This window comes from Macrobrachium rosenbergii, chromosome 29, assembly GCF_040412425.1.
Source record: "Macrobrachium rosenbergii isolate ZJJX-2024 chromosome 29, ASM4041242v1, whole genome shotgun sequence".
Lineage (NCBI taxonomy): Eukaryota > Metazoa > Arthropoda > Malacostraca > Decapoda > Palaemonidae > Macrobrachium > Macrobrachium rosenbergii.
Window position 1 is genome coordinate 11,163,473 of NC_089769.1, and position 19,895 is coordinate 11,183,367.

Sequence of the window (19,895 nt, forward strand, 5' to 3'; positions counted from 1 at the left end):
AATTATAGTTTTATATTGTTAATTGATTGTCAGAGGTATTAAAGGTATTCCACTTTTCTTTTTGAGTATGAATTTTTGGTGGTTTTATGTTCAGTTTATTTTTGAAGTGTTGTCCTTTACTCTCTGCGTTAGCATTCATAGTTTGTGTTTTAATGCTTCAGCAGTTTCTTTTGTGCCCTCATTGTTTTGTATTCATCACTGAATTTTTTGTATTTAATTTCCTTTGACTTGTACTTGAGGTAAGGTTCAGTGGGTTCAAGTAGCATTTTTCTTAATTTTATTTTCAATTGTGTATGCATGTATGTTTCACTATGTCCCAGTGTACATATGTAGGTTTTGCTGGGAGGGCATGTAATGCCTTTATATATTTTTCCTGATAAGGCTTTGCTTTTCCTGTGTCTTTCTTGTAGGTGTCAGCTTTGTTCTTCTTAGCAAACATACCATATTTGAAAGAATTGGCCAGGGGGTCATAGGTGTCTGTTCACCAAGAGGAGGTACTGTAACTGTTTTTCTCAGCTCTCAGGGGCCACCTATGATGGCCTCAGTGCTGCCTCCCACTGCCATGACTCAGGCCCATGCCGCAAGGGTAAAGCACAAGTGCTAAGTGGATTCTGATTTACTGTGGTGTACTCATCTGGTGGGAACTCATTCCCTTAAAAGGGTCCAAAGATTGAGGATATGCTCATGATTCCAGTGAGAGATATTCCATCTGTGGTGCCTTCATTTGCTGCTGTTCTGTTGCGTTTAGAGGTTGTGCCACCTACTTGGCCTATGGATTCCTCTGCCTGCTGCCTTTTCAGCTGGAAGGCCCTTGCCATCATCGCTTGATCCAGACCTTATAGATTGCCTAAGTGTCAGGTGTTTTCTGCTGTGAAATCTGCAGTTCACAAGATTTGATCTGTCATCAGGTCTAAGATGGAAGAGTGGCAGATTTCTTCAACTTCAGCCCCAGCAGTTGCTGTCTCTTGTGGTTCAAGCACTGTTGCCCCCTGAAACAGTAGTGCCTCCTGCATTGAATCCTCTCTTGAAGATCCCTTTGACTTGTGCATGTATTGTGCCCTCAGTTTGTTGTCCTATGACATGGCCTTCTGATTCCACTCCTCAAGTCTCTGCAGGGGAATCTGAGCATTCAAGGTTTACAACATTTCAACCAATAATGTATGATTGCCTAAGTCAATTTATGATATAGTATTCTGGACTACGAAAGATTTGTAAATTTTTGTACACCATACCATATAAATACTGTTGTACAGGTAGTCCCTGGTTATCGGCCGGGGTTCCGCTCTGACAGCGTGATGATAACCAAATATTGGCAGTTTTTCGGCAATTTTCGGTTGCTGCGCCGCAAAATTGCTGATTTTCGGTTATCGGCGCCTCTGTTAGGCATGTATCGGCACCAATACCCAATTATTGGCACCAATAAGTGGAAACCAGCGATTTTTGTTGCTAAACAAGTGCCGTAAAACCGGATCACCGATAACCGGGACTGCCTGTAATAGAGAATAACCCAGAGACAAGGTGAGCAAGTGCATGCTGTACAGTAGTGTACCTTGGCATGATGCATATTTGTACGTGCACACATGCACACAGACTGAAACACTAATGGAAAATAAAAGTTGTGATGCAATTTGGATGGGCAGTTTATATTGGTGCATTATTTCATAACCTGTTCAAATTTTCCAGTTTGTCAGTATTTCAACATCAAAAGAGCTTATTTAATATTAATCTCAGCAAACATGAAAAAGCATAAAACAAAGTATTTTTTAAATGAACGACATGAAAAAATGATGGGACAGTTGAATGCAGCAGCAAGCCCTTTGTTGGCCGAGTCGGTTGAAAAGTTCATGATTGATGACAGTTAATTTATTTCTGCATTTCGCATAATGTGGTTCGATTCCACAATATTCAAAACAATTGGTTCTTAGCCAAAAATTAACTTCGGGCCAGCCCTAGGAGAGCTGTTAATCAGCTCAGTGGTCTGGTAAAACTAAGGTTACTTTTTTTGAATGCAGCAGCACACTATTCAAAACAAAGCAATTAACTTGGTGACGGTTGCCACGTTATTTTTACGTTTTTAAAATTTGCTAGTCAAAAAAGTGGGGTACTTCTCCAAGGTCAGAGTATCATTGATGTTGGGAAATATGTTAATTCCTTATAGTTATGCTAAGGTTTTTTTTTTATTTTGTTTGAAAATTTAAGGACTCATAAATTCACCGTCACCATCAGTTATTCATCGGAGGTGGGGGAGATGGAGGGGAGTGAGAAGGGGACACACAGACTCAAGTAACCAGTGAGAGAACGTAATCCCTATGATGTAGTCTGATCTTTCTAAGTCACTCAAAAGATATAAATAAAATGACAACATTGCTCCTAAGCCAATAATAGTTGCAAAAACTCCCAGGCACATGGGATTGTAAGGAGCAGCTCAAGGAGCAGAGTGGAGGACCAAGTTTCCTGGGATAGTTCTGTCGTCTTCTGAGCGAGGTGAGGTCTTTGCTTGTCCTTTTAAGCCCTCGTAAGGATTACATTGTTGTCCATTCCAGGCGGCACTACTGTTGTTCGCCTGGTGTCCAGTTTTCTATACGATCCGCATGCAGTCATTCGGTCAGGTGTTCAAGATGGCGCCAAGCACATGGTCAGTTGCTAGGTGGGGCACCACTTTCTCTCTTGGCCTTCCTCTGCCGGCTTTGCCTGCCTCAGGCTGGATTATTGTTCTCCGGATGAATCAGCACCTGAAATCAAGGACTTTTGGCACTCACTAGGGTAAGGAAGAATCAAGGTTTTCCCACATGGGTTAGTGGTGAGAGGAGAAGAACTAGGGTCGAATTTCCACCTGCAACTATCTTTAAGATAAATGGAATAAATGAACATGATTTCAAGAAAAGTAAAATTATTCCCATTTGCATGTTATGTTATATTCGTACTTAGAGGATGAGGTGGCATGTGTGAGGTTTACCTCTTGACAATATGTATATGTGTATGTATGTGTACACACATATATATGTGTGTCATATACATACAGTTCTTGTACTGTCTTTCATTGTCTCTGCTAATATAATCCATATGGCAAATGCCAGTAGCATTCATAAGTTGTTAACAGCATCTGCAATAATGAAATATATAAATCAAATTTTTATATATGTACTATACACAATAATCACAATTCAGTTGATATAATTAAAATTTTATTATATGGTAATGTAACATACAGAGTACTAAAATCAAATGAAGATACCATATAATTACCAAGACCAATAGGATTATTATTACATGACTGAATATACATACATACATACATACATACATATATATATATATATATATATATATATATATATATATATATATATATATATATATATATATATATATATATATATATATTTGTATAATTATTCTTATTTTTTGGGAGGGTGTCATATATGTAATTTATTTACCGCTTGTAAATATTCATGCTGTGTTGCATTTCTTATTGGCATTTCATGTCTCATTCCAGGTAGAAAATCTATGGAAATTATATATCATTGGAAAAGTAATTTATGGAACAATTGCACTATGCAAAAGAAGAAATGACAATATTGTATATTGTAGAAAACTTTTAAAAAATGATGCGTTTAAAACTTTTTCCTACTGGTAAACTTGTACATGCAGTGGATCTGAGTTTTTGTCACAAGTTAATGGCATATAAAAAAAGTGACAATCAGTTTCTGCTTGGTGAACTTACACCACTCTAAATATGTTTTACGTTTTTCAATGCACTTGTGTTGTCACACGTGGCTGAAATATTAATGAATTACATGTCATTGGAAATGCAGTCTATTATACTTTTACACTGTGTACACAGAAATTTGAGTATCTTTTCTCATATTTATCTGGAGTTTTTTTCTAGAAGCGTGACAAATTTCTTTATTATGGCTAAATTTTACTCATGTTATTGATTATATTTTGCTTTTTTGCCTGCTTAAACTTATGAAGTTCAACTCTTTAGCTGTAAAATGACACTAAACATAGTATGAATCATGAGTATTCTAGCATAGATATATCAGTAGAACCCCAGTCCTCAACTGTACTAGAACTCGACATAATCAGATTTCAACCCGAAATGTTGAGTAAATTTTGCGTCGGAGCTTGAACAACAAACCGGAATCCGACCTGATGAATCATATGATGTTTGTAGAAAAAAAGTTTCGGGCGGCTGCCGCTAGTTGGCGTTGTAGGTGGCGTTCTTCCCATGTAAAAGCATTTAAAGCCCACACACTGCTGCTGCTGTTGTTTGGAGAAGTACACCTTGTACAGGTATATATCATAATTTTTTTGGCTTTCTGCACTGAATTTTCATCCAATCATGGGTCCCACTATGTTAGGGAATCATAATATTTACTGAAAGATGTTTTACAGTGATTTTGTACAGTATTCCAGTAGACTCTGTATGAAATTTACCATAAATACTGAACGTAAACAATGTTTATGTAATTAGTACCCCAATACACCACCAAGGTGGTGCTGTGGTTTGTTTACATCTGCTCATGCCAGAAGCTGCTGAGTTCCGACATAATTTAGGAAATTTTTCTTAATTTTATGATAACACACATTCAGTAATTTGGCTTATAAATACAGGTAGACCATCACTAATCCGGCACAAATTTTGGCTAGAGTAATTTCCAATGTTTCCGCGCTAATTTTCAAATTTCCCGGGTCGCTGTGCTAACTCGCTCGCCGGTCGCTTTGATTTGGTGGCGCAGTGTGCTGCATCAACAAACTGGTAGCCTAGCCTACATTATACTGAACTCTGTTCACATATTAACAGTATTATACAAACATCAACATAACAAATGTGCATCTTTTTCATGGATCTTTTAAAAGTTATGCTTTACTATATTGTTTCCAATCGCGTATATTCTCATATTGCTTTTCTTTATAAATTACGATGCATTTAACTAAGTTCAAAGCGCTTTTCTTGCTTCTAGTTAGCGTAAATGAATATGGGTACTTTATTTATTTGGGACACAGATATTTTTCGTTATACGAAGTGTTTTTAAGTCGAAATATAACTTAAATACGTTCCGTTGTGAAATTATTTTGGCTATTTTTTTTCATTAATATATGACGTTCACGGGAATCACGGCTGGCCGTTTTGGGGGCATGTTTGTTTTGTGTAAAAAAAAATCAAGATTCCGTTCGCTATTTTCTCTCGATTTCATCATAATATGCACTTTACGTATTTATCTTTTATTGGCGTGAAAACAGTAGTAATTTGTATTCTTTCATGCCCAGTAGTTTTGATTAAAATACATTCTCTCCAGTTTTATTTACGGTTGAGTTTCATCCATGTTGCCGATGCACAATAATTTATAGTCAGCAGCTTGAACATTGTTTTCTCAGCTTCAGCTACAACTTACAGCTTTAAGTTACTGTAGCAGTATATTTCCCTGCCGATCTTTTCTCCAAAGCGAATAAGGGTATAGTGTAAAAAATATATCAGTCTTATTGTATAGTACTTAACGTCATTTGCAACATAACTACGATAATTTTGTATTACCATACAATGGTTGAAATACAAGCAAAACAGTTGTTATCCGATACGATTATTAGCAAAACAACAGTTTCCCATTCGGTTGTTTATGGCTGTACGCATTTACGCAAGAGTATAACGTTACTAACAATACTTTTATCATTCTCTTTTACTTTTTTAACTAGCAGATGGAATAAAGAGATGGAGGAAAAGAAGTTTTTCAATTGTAAGTCGGTCTCTCTCGCTGCCTGATTGTACCTGCAGCCTGCGCCTGCACCTACACGAATTCTAAAATATTTCCTAAATATTTTCGTACCGGTATTAATTGCTAACCCCATCGTAATCGTAAACTCAAGCACTACCTGTATTTGATAATTGTCTTTTCTTTATTATCCAACTTGTACTGATTTATGGGATATTTTAATTCTAAGATGAGGTGCTTAGCTACTGGGTTTCATGTATTCTAGCCTAATAAATGGCTAATCCGGCAAAATGGCTAATTCGGCACCCTCCAGGTCCCAGTGATGTCGGATTAGTGATGGTCAACCTGTACTGTATTATTAATTTACTCTGATAATGTGATAATCAGGCTTGTTTTTCAATATTATCATTATTAACAAGAGTTTTCATGTGTACCCGTTGCAGTACATTCTGGTAGTCCTATAGGCTACCTAGCGTAGCCTATGGCGCTCGGTCTACCATTGGTAATACGGCCACATTGGTCGTAGGCCAATTTTTTTTATACAATATGTATTTAAAAATGTAAAATGTGCTTCTGATACAGTAAGTTATTCAACTCTGAACTTATTTAATTGTAATTTGTGTAATGTTTTGTATAAAAAGGTAAGGTTTGGGGTAATGACTGGTGGTCAGGAATGGATTAATCCATTTTCAGTTATTTCTTATGGGAAAAATTAATTCAGAATTCGACTAAATCGAATCTTCGCACTGCTTCTTGAACGGATTAGCGTCGAGGACCGGGGCTCTACTGTATATATATATGACTGTGAAATATTTTCTGTTAAAACAGAATTCCATCTAATAAAAGGAGCCCATAAAATTGACAAAATGTAGAAAGTTGATGATATATATTTCAGAGACCAACTGTCTCCCTCAACAGGCAGGTGTGTGTGTGTGTGTGTATATATATATATATATATATATATATATATATATATATATATATATATATATATATATATATATATATATATATATATATATATATATATATATATATATATATATATATATATATATATATATATATAAAGATAAAATCATTTAAGGAAACGGAAACACTGGAGTTCCCATTTCCTTCATGGATTTTATCTTTATTTATATATTCATCACGTTCCATATTTTCGTGATTCAGTTATACATATATATATATAGTCATGAAAGGACAAATGTCATTTGATATCTAATTCACGCAACTTCAGGAATATCCCCGATGGGGAGTTATCACTGAAGGGGAATTTTAGTGATAAATGGATAGGCACTGCCGGGCCTCAATTCCTGGACACAGCAACTCCAGTCGACGGTCAAAATATTGAGCCACGACATTTTTAGCTTCATGACAGGTAGTTCCCGGTTGTTGGAGGGGGTTCCGTTCTCGGCGGCACAACGACAACCAAAAATCGCCGTTAACCAAAAATAAAGTCTACCAGCTCTGAAAAAATTGTACAGTGCCAACAACCGGTTATCGGCGCCATAACAAAAACTATATTTTATATATAGGATTTACTTTAGTAGTACTTTATAGTACAATATACTGTACTGTAAAATGATGAAAGTCTAACCTTACAACCTTTTGGGTGTCCTCTACAAGACATGCATACCTTCATTCCATGTTGTTACTGTATAGTAGTACTGTAATCCGACTGTTTTAGTATGTACAGGGTATTACTTACTGTTGCTGATGAATGTGAAGCAGGAACATAGTCTGTAATGAAAATGTTAAAATTAGAACTGCACAATATACAGAATGTAATAAATACAGTATTAATTAAAGTACAGTACAGTAGAGTACATACTGTACTGTACTTCTGTACAGTAAAAATACATTTTGTTATATACAGTATTACGATGTAGTGTAAGTCCAGTATACAAAGTGAAAGAAAGTGAATACTGTAGAGTATTTCCTTACTTGTTGTTTTGAAATTGTCATGCTTCATAACCCCTGTACAGTACAGTACACACTGTATTTACAATAAAATGTTGGTGTGGCCATTTGTCAGGGGATTCTGGAATGTAAACATTTACTATGTATTAGTACTGTACAGTATACTATACACTATATACTGTACTACTGTACAGTCCTGTATGCAACTATAAAGGAAAATATTTTATAAAACAATATAAAATGTATAAAAATGAAAAAAGTGAAGAATTCTTTACCTAATTTCAGTAATTTTGAGAGAAATACTGGTTGTGGGAGATGGAGCTGTGCATCCTTTGTTCTTCCAGGGGCACAGTCGTTGTTTGGGCCTGATGAGTGTGGGTGTAGTCGGAGTCCTCCCAACTCCTCCTCCACACTGCCTTCCCCTTCCTCTCCTTGGTGTAGGGGGAGCGTTGTTTTGCTGGCCGTTGCCCTTTTTTTAACAAGCGTTCATGAGGTGGTCTGTTGCATTGCATTGAAAACGTCACGGCTGAGTGAGAGAGGGACACTGGGTCCTCATGTGGCCCTCCCTTCCACACCGCCAGCAATGACCAACAGTCCTTTTCCTGGCTGGTTTCCCTTTGCCTCTTTGAGGTCCCTGGGTGCGTGACCTTGGATGGTGGGTGAGGCTGGCTGAGGACTCGCTTGGTCAGGTTGTTTAACCGTTGCAACAAATGGTTGGGAGGTGGTCTGCCCCCTCCCCCTTCTTGTTGACATTGTTCATGGTCTAACAGAAGTTGAATCTTCAGCAGCAAGGCTTGCAAGGGCCTCTCATCGCCAATAATGAATCCCACTATGGAGGTGGGAAGAATTTGCCTCGGCATGTGTCGACAGAAGTCTTCTTTTCCCTCTACAGTCTGGTCTCTTTCAGAGGTGAGAGACTCATAGTCTTCACTGACGCGACTACAGAATGCTGAAATCGACTCTCTCACCCCCAGCATGGGGTCTTAGGCTTCCATTAGCTCTACCTTCTCCTCTCGGTGCAGGGCAAACTGTTTGGTGAGGTGTTGTTTAAAAGTACCCTATTCTGAGGAATAATTCACTGGCGTCCCAACTCCTGATTTACCGTGCTGCATTCCCGGTCACTTTTTGTTTTGTTTGCACAATTTTTTCTCTATCTGTCCAGCCTACGGTGGCATTTTCAATACACTTTATGAAGGTCAAAAGGAAACCTTCACCAGTGTGTGTGAGTTGTCAAGCTCGGGCACTGATCCATCTAGCACTGGCAGTTTTTTTATTTTTCGACTGATCGCGCTTGTGGGGACGACGCAACGTCGGCCGAAATTGTGGGTGGGTCGACGGGCTTTTTATTTTGTATTTTATTTGTTAATTTGTGCAACTCTTTAAACACGCGTTGGATATTTGTTGAATGCTCTTTCGCACTGTCCTCTTCTCTGGCACTGTTATTGTTAGCACTGGCACTCCTGCCATCTTGTGCTGATTTTCTTCAATTTTGCGTTGTTTATTTCACCTTCACAATTACGCAGTTAATTATTATATGTACTGGGAATACCCCGTGACTGACACCAAAAATATGACCTGATTCTCAGTCATGTAAAGGTTCTACCAGTACAAATGAAACGCGCCATGACGACTGCTAAACCCTTACTGATCTTAACTTTTCAAACTGAATTTGCTTAGGTCATAGACCTCAACTGAAATTTGCTTAGGTCATAGACCTCAACTGAGGTCTCTTATAATCGAAAGGAACCAATAAGGGTCATCGATGTATGGCACTCATTTGAATTACCCATGCTAAACCCCAATGATCACATGACATTCGACGACTCAGCAGTATCTATCTGTTCATTACTCTCTGATCACAAAGATGTGCAAACAACTAGCAGATTTTCTGTTATGTCTCAAACATGAATTTCTATATAATCAGTTCATATATATATATATATATATATATATATATATATATATATATATATATATATAAAAATAAAAATAAAAAGTAAAAGAATATGCCATAAAGAATTATTATTTATATATTATTATTATTATTATTTGAAAATAAGTATAAAGAAAAAATGCTGGTTTCTGGAGTTCCCTTATTTTGTGCCAATATTCTTGAATTCAATATCATGTTTTTTTTTTTTTTTATCAAAGAGGTAAAATTTGAATTTAACCACTCGAAGCTTTAATGTTGAAGTGCAGTGAAAGCAACCGAATTTCTTGTCACAGGGAAAGGATTGTTGTGAGAAATTTTTCATTAGAATATTATATATATATATATATATATATATATATATATATATATATATATATATATATATATATATATATATTTTACAATATAGATATATATATATATATATATATTTTTTACATACATACTCCATTAGATACCATCCGGTTTGAATGAGGTCCTGTTAGCAATATATATACACACACATACAGGCAGTCCCTGGTTATCAGCAGCCTCGGTTACTGGCAATCTGGTTTTACGGGGCTTGTCTAGCGATGATGATAACCAGATTTTCATCGCTGATAACCAGTTATCAGCGCTGATCGCCTCTTATCGGCAGCGCTGATCGCCAGTAATTGGCGCCAATAACCAGGGATCAGTGCTATTATCACTGATTTTCGGTTATCCTCACGCTGTCAGGAACGGAATCCTGCCGATAATCGGGAATGCCTGTATATATATATATATATATATATATATATATATATATATATATATATATATGTATGTATATATATATATATGTATATATATATATGTATGTATATATATGAAAAATTATGTATGTAACTTTTATGAAGAGGTCCTGTTATAATTCTATAATGGATATATAACAATATGTATATATAAAGTTTATATATATATATATATATATATACATATATATATATATATATATAACCCATATATATATATATAAATATAAATCGTAAAAATCATATAAAACCTATATTTAATGCTCTCATTCAAACTGGATGGTAAACTAATGGATTATTGAGTTTATTCAAAAAAAAATTATGATTATTCTGCCATTTTGGGCCAACTTTTTCTGAAGAGGTCCTGTTAGTAATTCTACTAATGGAGAGAATAATTGTGTATGTGATAAAGTTTATATATATATATATATATATATATATATATATATATACCTGCTGTTGAGGGAGACATTTGTCTCTGAAATATATAGCATCAATTTCTACCTTTTGGCATTTTTATGGGCTCCTTTTATGTCTCTGAAATATATAGCATCAATTTCTACCTTTTGGCATTTTTATGGGCTCCTTTTATTTACCAGAATTGTTACCAGAGTACTGGTGGCTCTAGTATCTGCCAAGTTTCTTCAGTTTAAAACAGCATGCCATATGTAGATACCTGGGCATTATCTGAATTTGCAGTTTTGTTTTCTAAAATTGTTTTAATACAGTTTCTTGGTGGATAAAGCATTATCGTGATTGACTGATTATGAAATACAGTATGAGTAACAGATTTATATGTAATGAAGGTCTATATTCTAATTGTCTGCTAAACATAACGGGAATCAGGAAACTTTGAAAGAAGGGAGAGTTTAGATGGGAAAGGGAGGAAGTAGAGAAAGAGACCATTTCACTATGGTGTATTTTCTGTGAATTTTCTTAATGACTGCATAAGTGTTGTTCCTTAAAAATAGATGAAAATTTCTGTTTTCTTAGATTCTCATCAAGTACAATCCATGGTTTCGTGTTGAAGCATTAATTGTGGAAGTTCCTTGTGTGTTGCTGTAGCATTAATAATGATGATAATTATCTTAACCACAGTAGAAATTCACTTATCCAATCAGTTATCTTAACCACAGCAGAAATTGACTTATCCAATCAGTTATCTTAACCACAGCAGAAATTCACTTATCCAATCCTATATGTCACACTGCATCTGTATCGCGTTCTTGGCATTTCACTGATTCTTTCAGGACAAATATATATTGGCCACTTTGGTTGTATAAGTTTTATTTTCTTTCATTTCCTTTCTGGACAATAGAGTTCATGAAATTATATAGCTTTTGTCAATAAAGATAGGAGTATCTAGTTTTTAAGAAAAATATTGAGATGAATAATGTGGCTGGGACTAATTCCAGGGGTGCTTTTATATGAATTCTTTTTCTCGGAATGCAATCAAAGCCAACCTAGCGACAGTATATATATATATATATATATATATATATATATATATATATATATATATATATATATATATATATATATATATATATATATATAAGCTGTTTATATGCATATGTACTTTCATATACATTATAAAAAAGTTATGTTTATGGGTGTGTTTGTATGTCCATGAAAGTAGAAATGGTTATGGTACGTATTTAGATCAGAACTTTTTTTTTTTTCTGTTTCTCGAGAATTATAGTCTTATACCACCAGTTATACTGACTGTTAAAAGGTTCTTAGTGTAAGAGCATTCTTTGCCAATTTAAAATATTTGTTCAAAGCTTCATGAATTTTTGCTGCTTCCTGCAATATTTATGTGTACTTTAGTTAGTTATGTTTTTGTGTTAACTTTAAATGTCATAATAATATAATACTGGTAAATAATTTTTATCCACTGTCCCATTTTTCATCTCTTAGGTACAACTATTTTCACAATTTTTCAAGGACTATGCTACTTGTGTTCACAATTGAATGGCTTAGTTAATGGCTTCATATTCGTACATTATTTTACTTCCTTACATATAGCTCTTCTAACTTAGAAGATGTACAGTGTTATTTATGTAGTTTCAGGCATTTGAATGAAAGTTTAGTATTTGTGATTTATATCTGACAATTTTTTGTTGTTGCTTGACAGTACCATATATTTGTTCAAAATTCGAGGCCCTGATACAAATGTCTCGCACACTGGGCAAAACATTGCCTTACATAGCCTTATGCTTCAGTTCATTGTGGGTGACTGTATACTTCTCTGTAAAAGGTCTAGCTACCATTGAGTGTGATAAGTTCCTTTGAAGTAGGGTCCCCTATATTTGTTGCCTCCTTGATTTAGTACAAAGCTAAGGTCTTTCGTGTTAGTTGCACGTTTTCACAAACCTATTTACCTGAGGTGGTTGTGTCCCTCTTCCTTACTTTTTTCCCCATATTTGTTTTATGGAATTGCGGTTTTTACGTGGGTGCCAGTTACATGGTTCTTGACCACTGTATTAGTTACTTGCTTTTTGATTGTCTTTATGTTTGTTGGATTGGCAAACATTAAAGGTCCCAAATTATCTCACTTAGGTAGTACAAATATTCTTGAGTTTAGTTTATCAAAATTTGAAGTTAAAAGATGTTTCTTTTTTCCAAAAAAAGTATGAACATTCATTCTTTTTTGGGTACCTGCATTTACCTTTTTAGTGTTATAAGTTTCCTTATATATTCTTTATACTCGTGACAACAAGGAAACTTTCCAGGACCATTTTAACAACCAGTGCAAATACTGCAAAAATTTCATGTCAGATCTTTTATCTCAAGACATTCTTTTTAACCTGTCTAAGCCTGGAAAAACTAATAAGTTAAGGAGGCCAGCTTTATTTCTATTTTAACCTCCCTCACTCCTCATACTATTAGATCATTGCTCCATTTCACTAACATTTTTTACACCCCCATTTCATCACTTATATAGTGCCTCCATTTTACCTTTCTTCATCACTCCATCATTGGTTTTTATTTGGAATTGACTTTTTTTTTTTTTTTTTTTCTCCTATCTTGTGTCCACTCATGTGAAATATTTTTCTTGTATGCTTGTATGTGAAGCATTTTCTCTTTGCATGCTTTTGTAGCTGTATCTAATACTAATGATGGTATGGAACATAGATTGTCCTTATTCATGACATTTAAAGCATGTGATCTGTTTTCTCTTGGGATTCCTAGCTTTGAGGTGTCTTTCCTGCCGACACTCAAAGAATTTGTTTGTCTGAACATCCTTCTTATTGTATTTTGGGGAGTGGTTTCCCTCTGCTGCTTCAACAAAACAGCGATTCTTTTTTTTTTTTTTAGCAAGGCATCCAACTCTCTCCCCTTGGTAACAGTATTCAGATTAAGGATCTCTGTCTTTGAAGGGAGGCCTAAAGCTTTTGAGCAAACATTTAGGATCTCTTCCCACTATGTTCCCATTATGTCTCAGATACTGTTTAAGCTCTTTCAAAATCTCGCTCAGGAAGTACTCCAAATCTGCATGCATGATTATTTTTGCTTCACCTTACATATGTCTTTTGTGAGGATTATCCTGGTCATAACATTCCAGAATGGATATCTGGAAATGGATGTTGTTTGTTTCCCTTTATGCTACCATATTACCTGATTCCAATCATTGGCTTACTGAGCTGTGCCTTCTGTCATAGTGTTTTTGTGCATCAAACTACTGATCCACCCATAGCTCCTTTCAAGAATTCTTGTATACTATTCTTCCTCTTGTTCTGTTTTATCAGCCATCTTTAACCTGTACTGAATTCCACTTAGCCTACTACCAATTTTGCCCTGCCCTTTGCAAGACATATTCAGGACATGTAGGTATAAGGTGCAGTTAAATACTAGTAATACTAGCACAGTGTGAGACTTAAAATACAGGTATACCTCCAGTTATGTAACTCCAACTTCCATCATTTTCAGCTTTACAGAGGTTTCTGGTAATGAAAATGGAAAAAAATTATTGTCAGTTTATACAGCTTTGTCAGTCAGCAATAAATGTGCTTTTGATTTGAGTAAGATGATAGTATTGACAATTATTCATAATAAGCCCCTTGTCAATGATGATATTTTAGTGACACCTTCATCAACAAGAAAAGAACAAGATCATCTTTCTCTTTGGATTGAACAGCAGACTAGTCAGTGTATCTCCATAAGCCAGCTGTTGATTCTGGAGAAAGCATTGTCTGTTTGATGACCTCAAGAAGAAATTTACTGATACGAAATTCATAGCATTCAAGGGAAGTTTAGGATGTTTTATGTGATTTAAGCAGTGACACAATCTTCACAACATGAAGATCCAAGGTAAAAGTGTGTAGACTGATGAGTTGAGCAGCATCTGAATTCCTTGGGACTTTAGTGAAGATTGTTGAGGATAGCAGATATCTTCCAGAACAGATATTCATTGCAGAAGAGATTGATTTTAATAGAAGAATACTGTATGCCAGACTGTTCATTCATATTCAAGGTCACATAAGACTGGTTGATTCTTATATTGGGAGGCAGTTATGGGTTACTTTCAAGTCAAAGCCTCTCCCTGTTATATGGATGTCTTTGCCTTTGCCTTTCTCCATAGAATTCTGTGTCCAGCTCAGCATGGTAATAAATTCTATATTTGAGCCAACCTGACTTTTTAGTCTTGTAAACAATCACTTTCCTCATCCAACCACTTTACAGATAATTGCCCAACCCCTTTGGGGGGCCATGAAACTTCTAACCCTCACCAGTGGATAGTAAGTTTCAACTATAATTCACCACCATCCCAAGTCAAAAGAAGACGGGTATAAACACTATGACAAGGTTTTATAAACATAACGATAATGGTATTAACTTCACAGCCCCATATCTCTGACCCTGAGGAGTCATTTCTGTTCAGGTTGTGAACCATCTTTCCTAAGTAGGTAAATATTTGCTTGTCCCAAGAAAGTTGGAGATGGTTGGTTTTGTTTTGGTTTATATTGTTTGTTTGGTTAGTTTGGTGTATGCAAAAATTTTTATGGATTTTTAATAGAAATTTTACCACAGGCAGGCCTTGTGGTTAAATTTTTGAAGAGGTAGGAATTTAATTTTTGGGGGGAAATAGGACATCTGACAAGACTATTACAACCCAGAGCCCCAGGGTAGCAAAAGTAGTCCAAGTCTGCATTGCAGCAGATACACCTTAGGTTAGGGTAGGCTGCATCCCCTTCATTCTTTTTCAGCCCTGCTGCTATCCCTAAGCTTATGGGTCAGTTGAAGTGATGCGTCCTGCCCATTTCTATTGAAAGCATCTCCCCCCGCTAAACCTGTCATCTTCAAAACCTCCCTCATTACCATTACATTCTGTGCATTAGCTGTGCAATCTTGATGAAATTTCACCCTAAGGTTTGTCTATCCTTCCCTCTCCTTTAATTAAGTGTTGATTCATAAATTCAGAAGTGGAACTTTATCTTGAATATGGAAGGTGGAAATGTTGAGGATTTACTCACTGTAATGGTAATTATAAACCTCTTCAGTTGCATTTTTTTTTTTTTTTTTTTTTTGCATTATTTTTTTCTTTTTTTCAGTAATGTGTATAAGTTCACCCACTTTGAATGAAAATGAAGACTATGTAAAGCAATGGTTTGGGTTTATGAAACATGAAAATGTTAACAAATATTTGTAAATAAAATCTGATAGTCGACAAATTCATAGTCGCTTAATTCACTTGGTTCTGGTTTTAGACTTTGCTTTACAGTTTTCATTATAATTTGTCTTAAAAATCATTAAATACTTCATATAAATTTGTATGACAGTGAAACATACTTAGTTTGTCTTACCACACTCTTTCTTTGCAAGATATTGTAACATGTACAGTTTTGCATGAAGTGATTGTTGACAACACCTGCATGTTATTGGCTTATAAGTGCTAAAGTTTAAACAGTTTTATCCATCCGTTATTCAAATATATTTTTAATTATTTTCATTTGATAATGGGGTTGATTAGATTTGCTGAATTGTTATTGCATTATTAATCCCCAGTAAAGCACATTTAATTATCTGACTTACTTTTAAGAGAAAAATTATTTGGAATTGGAAAATAGCTCGGTGAGAACATGTTTTCTCAATATCAAAATCTCTCTTGTTAATTTTTATATACTGTAATGGTATGCCACTTGTTTTTTCAAGAAAATCATGACAGTTACTTTCATTTTCAGAATTATTACATTGGAAAGCCGGCCATCTTCCATGTTAGAAACCAGTAGCGGAACTTTGTCCGAAGGGAATCAGGGAGTAAATCTATACATTCTTGCTGGTCACGAATCCAGTATGTATTAGGTGCTAGAATCAAGGCTCCAGGATATAGAATAAATATTTGAAATTGAATTACGCAGGGAATGTTTCCTTCAGATAAACTGTATTGCAGTAATACATGCTGCAGTGTTAGCCAGCTAGAATGTTCAAGTGGAACTCCATACCATGTAAGTACAGTATTGATAAGTAGTGACTGTGACATTGATAGTTGAGACCATTTCAACCTTTTTCAAGTGATTGTGGAGGAACAGTCTTTGTGTATGGTATTTGCCTTAGTTGATCCTAGTGGTAGAGATGGATGTGCAGGATTTTATATGAATATAGTGGTGATGGTGAGAAAGGAAATGTTAATTAAAATTTTGTTACCAAAGATGTTAAGCAAATGGTGGAGTGAAAAAAATCCATTAACACACATTTCAGGAGCAAAGGTGATATTCCTAATGAAATTTCAAATGTATATCCCCATCTTTCTCTTTCTTATTTTAGAATATTACTGTACACAAGCTCAACAACAGTACAAATAAATTTTGCATATCATTTTGAATGTGTGTGCAAAATTTCTAACCTGTACTGTGTAAATATAAGGCATAGCCACATCATAATGTAGTATTTTAGCTAGAATTCATGCATCATTCATAATGAATCTCATTAAAAGATTAATGGTAACCAAATTAGGTGTAGCAGTGTTTAATATCATGTTTTAAAGTCAAATTGATTGAAATTATCATCTTCTCATGAAGTGTGAAATTGAAAATTATTGTTATTTTATCTAGTAGGTCATTGACCAGAAACCATATTATGAATTAATATTTTTAAGGACTAAATTCAAGTCTTCTTAGTGGCTCAGGACAAAGTTTTGTATAATACTGTATAAAGGTCATTTTTACAATAGTTATTTTAGAAAAGTTTTGAGGTGCAGTTCTTGTGAAGTAGAATGAATATAGATTTAGTGACATGGTCTTTTATATTAAAAGATTATAAAATGTATATTATAATGTTACTCATTTCTTAAGAAACGTTTATCATGGTTCACTAACCCTTGCTGTAGTCTTTTAAGCGAGAAAGTTAAACCATGGATAGTTTAGTTATGCACCTCAGAATACATTGCTCCATCACATCTTTAATTGAAATTTAAGTAAACTGTGCTGTGAGTTTAGTCCCATAGTAATCTAGCCCATCCTATACCTTTGAACATTCAAGCATACATCCAGTAAATGAAGTCCAGAACACACACAGCCTGCCCTTGTTATACCTGGTGTCAAGTAATATTAGCGAAGTACTGTCTAATTACTTGTCTGGAATGTCACGGTTCTTGAAGGTTGAAAAGAACCTGCACGAATGTCTAGTAAAAGAAGAAAAGTACCATATTTGCATATATTAAACTTGGGAAGTTTCATTAATGGCATAACTCATAAGTGATCTATGGTTGCAAGCTCCATGTTACTATGCAGTGATATATGATCATTGATCAGTATTTTATGAATAGGTAATTTGTTTCTACTTAGTGTATGTTTACAAAGACATCCCTGCTTATTCACATCCTGTTCATGCCATCACTGGGAATATGCTGAAAAGCCAGTAAATCAAGCAGTATATATTTTGTGATAGCTTTAGTCCTATGATTGCCTAATTGATTGCCATTATTTTCTAGTACTTTCTGAGTGAGAAACCATGAAAGTAAGTTATATTCCACAATAGGGAAGAAAGGATAGATAATATTGTATGCAATTTTTGTATTTTGTGAGGATGCATAGGGTTTTTGTAGTGTTTTTATTGTACAGTACTCTCGTTATGAACTTTGTGGTACAATTCTTCAGCTTAATGATTATGGTACTATTGTGGTGATGAAAATAATGAGATTTGAAAAGATGAAAAATTTTGGAAAAGTATGGTACATTGGTAATTTATCATAATGGATGGCCACATAAGGTTATAGATATTTGCCATCTTATTCTTTAAAGGTACTGATTTCCAGTAATTGTTGTTATCATCATTTTTTATATTGCTGAAATAATGACTACATATTTTGTGTTGGTTAAAGAGTGAATAAGTACACTGCTGTTTTAAATATTTTGTTTCACAAATTTAGCATAAACTTTTAGCCTGGTATCATCAGCAAATGTTAATTGTTGATATTTGTTTTATGACCTATTTAATATTAGGTTGCCATTGCTTAGAATAGTCATTTTGTATTGACTAGTGTAGATTTTGGTAGGAGAACAATGGAATAAACATCAGTTAGTGATTAGGTTGATCTTGATACATTTATGAGCCAATTTTTGTGAATTTCTGAATTTGTTTTCATATTTAAAAACCAAAAATAATTGAGAAAAAATTATTAAGATATGGAAAACTAATGTATGAAGGTAAACTTCTAAACAATTCACTTTACATTTGGTATTGTATTCTCAGTTAAAATGTAGAAAAAACTAATGTATGGAGCCAAACTTTTAAACAGTTCACTTTACATTTGGTATTGTAATCTCAGTTAAAATGTAGAAAAAATAAGGTGAAATCATTCAAGTAATTGATACAAAGTTGGCCACAAAATGCATACGTCTGCAAACAGTAAAATATTATAGCGTCAATTCAAAGAAAACGAGAGAATACAGAAAATCAAGATGAAATGAGTCCCACATTATGATGACTTAGGTTTTTAATTTCTCTACTCCAACAAAATTTTGATTTCTCTACTCAACAAAATTTTTATAAATGAAAAGCTGCCATTACTTTACTCACCATTACTTTACTCATTAAACAAAAGGTTTAATGAGTATTACATCCACTTTGAAAGATTTTTCTTCTATGCAGAAATTTTCAGAAATGAGTAATGATGCTATTTAGAAAAAAAAAAAATTTTTTTACTATGTTGTTATTGTGATGTCATATTCAAATGTTGATCCTCTTTATTGTCTATACTGAAGGTTCTTCCTGCCCATATCTGTTGGTGTCACTTGCATAGGTGTGCAGGTGTGGTGTTTGTTATATCATGTGCTCTTGAATTATTTTTCATTCTCTGTGTAACATTGTTCATTCTTTCATGTGTTATCAGCACTAGTATGCATGTGCAGTGGTGGTGTGATGCTTCCAGAGATTTTGATCCAGCTTTGATATGCAGTAATTTTTTCATTTTATGTTTGAAATAATGTGTTCCTTTACCCAATACTGTGAAAACTATCCCTTTTCCTCTGTGTCAGATGCAACTAAATGATGCGTTCACTGTCATAAAATGAATCCTATAGTTATCAATGGCGCAAGAGATTTTGAAAA

The 19,895-nt window shown here is 34.6% G+C and overlaps 1 protein-coding gene across 9 annotated transcripts in view; it reads left to right on the forward strand.

Annotated features, from left to right (window-relative positions):
* hppy (MAP4K3-like protein hppy) overlaps nt 1-18,946 on the forward strand; it is a 181,877-nt gene extending 162,931 nt beyond the window's left edge. For all 9 annotated transcript variants that reach the window (XM_067131030.1, XM_067131031.1, XM_067131035.1 and 6 more), the window contains one exon: nt 16,529-18,946. In XM_067131030.1, coding sequence (XP_066987131.1) covers nt 16,529-16,649 — 121 coding nt within the window. In that variant the 3' untranslated portion in view covers nt 16,650-18,946. The remainder of the gene's footprint in view (nt 1-16,528) is intronic.
* The last annotated feature ends 949 nt before the right edge of the window (nt 18,947-19,895 follow it).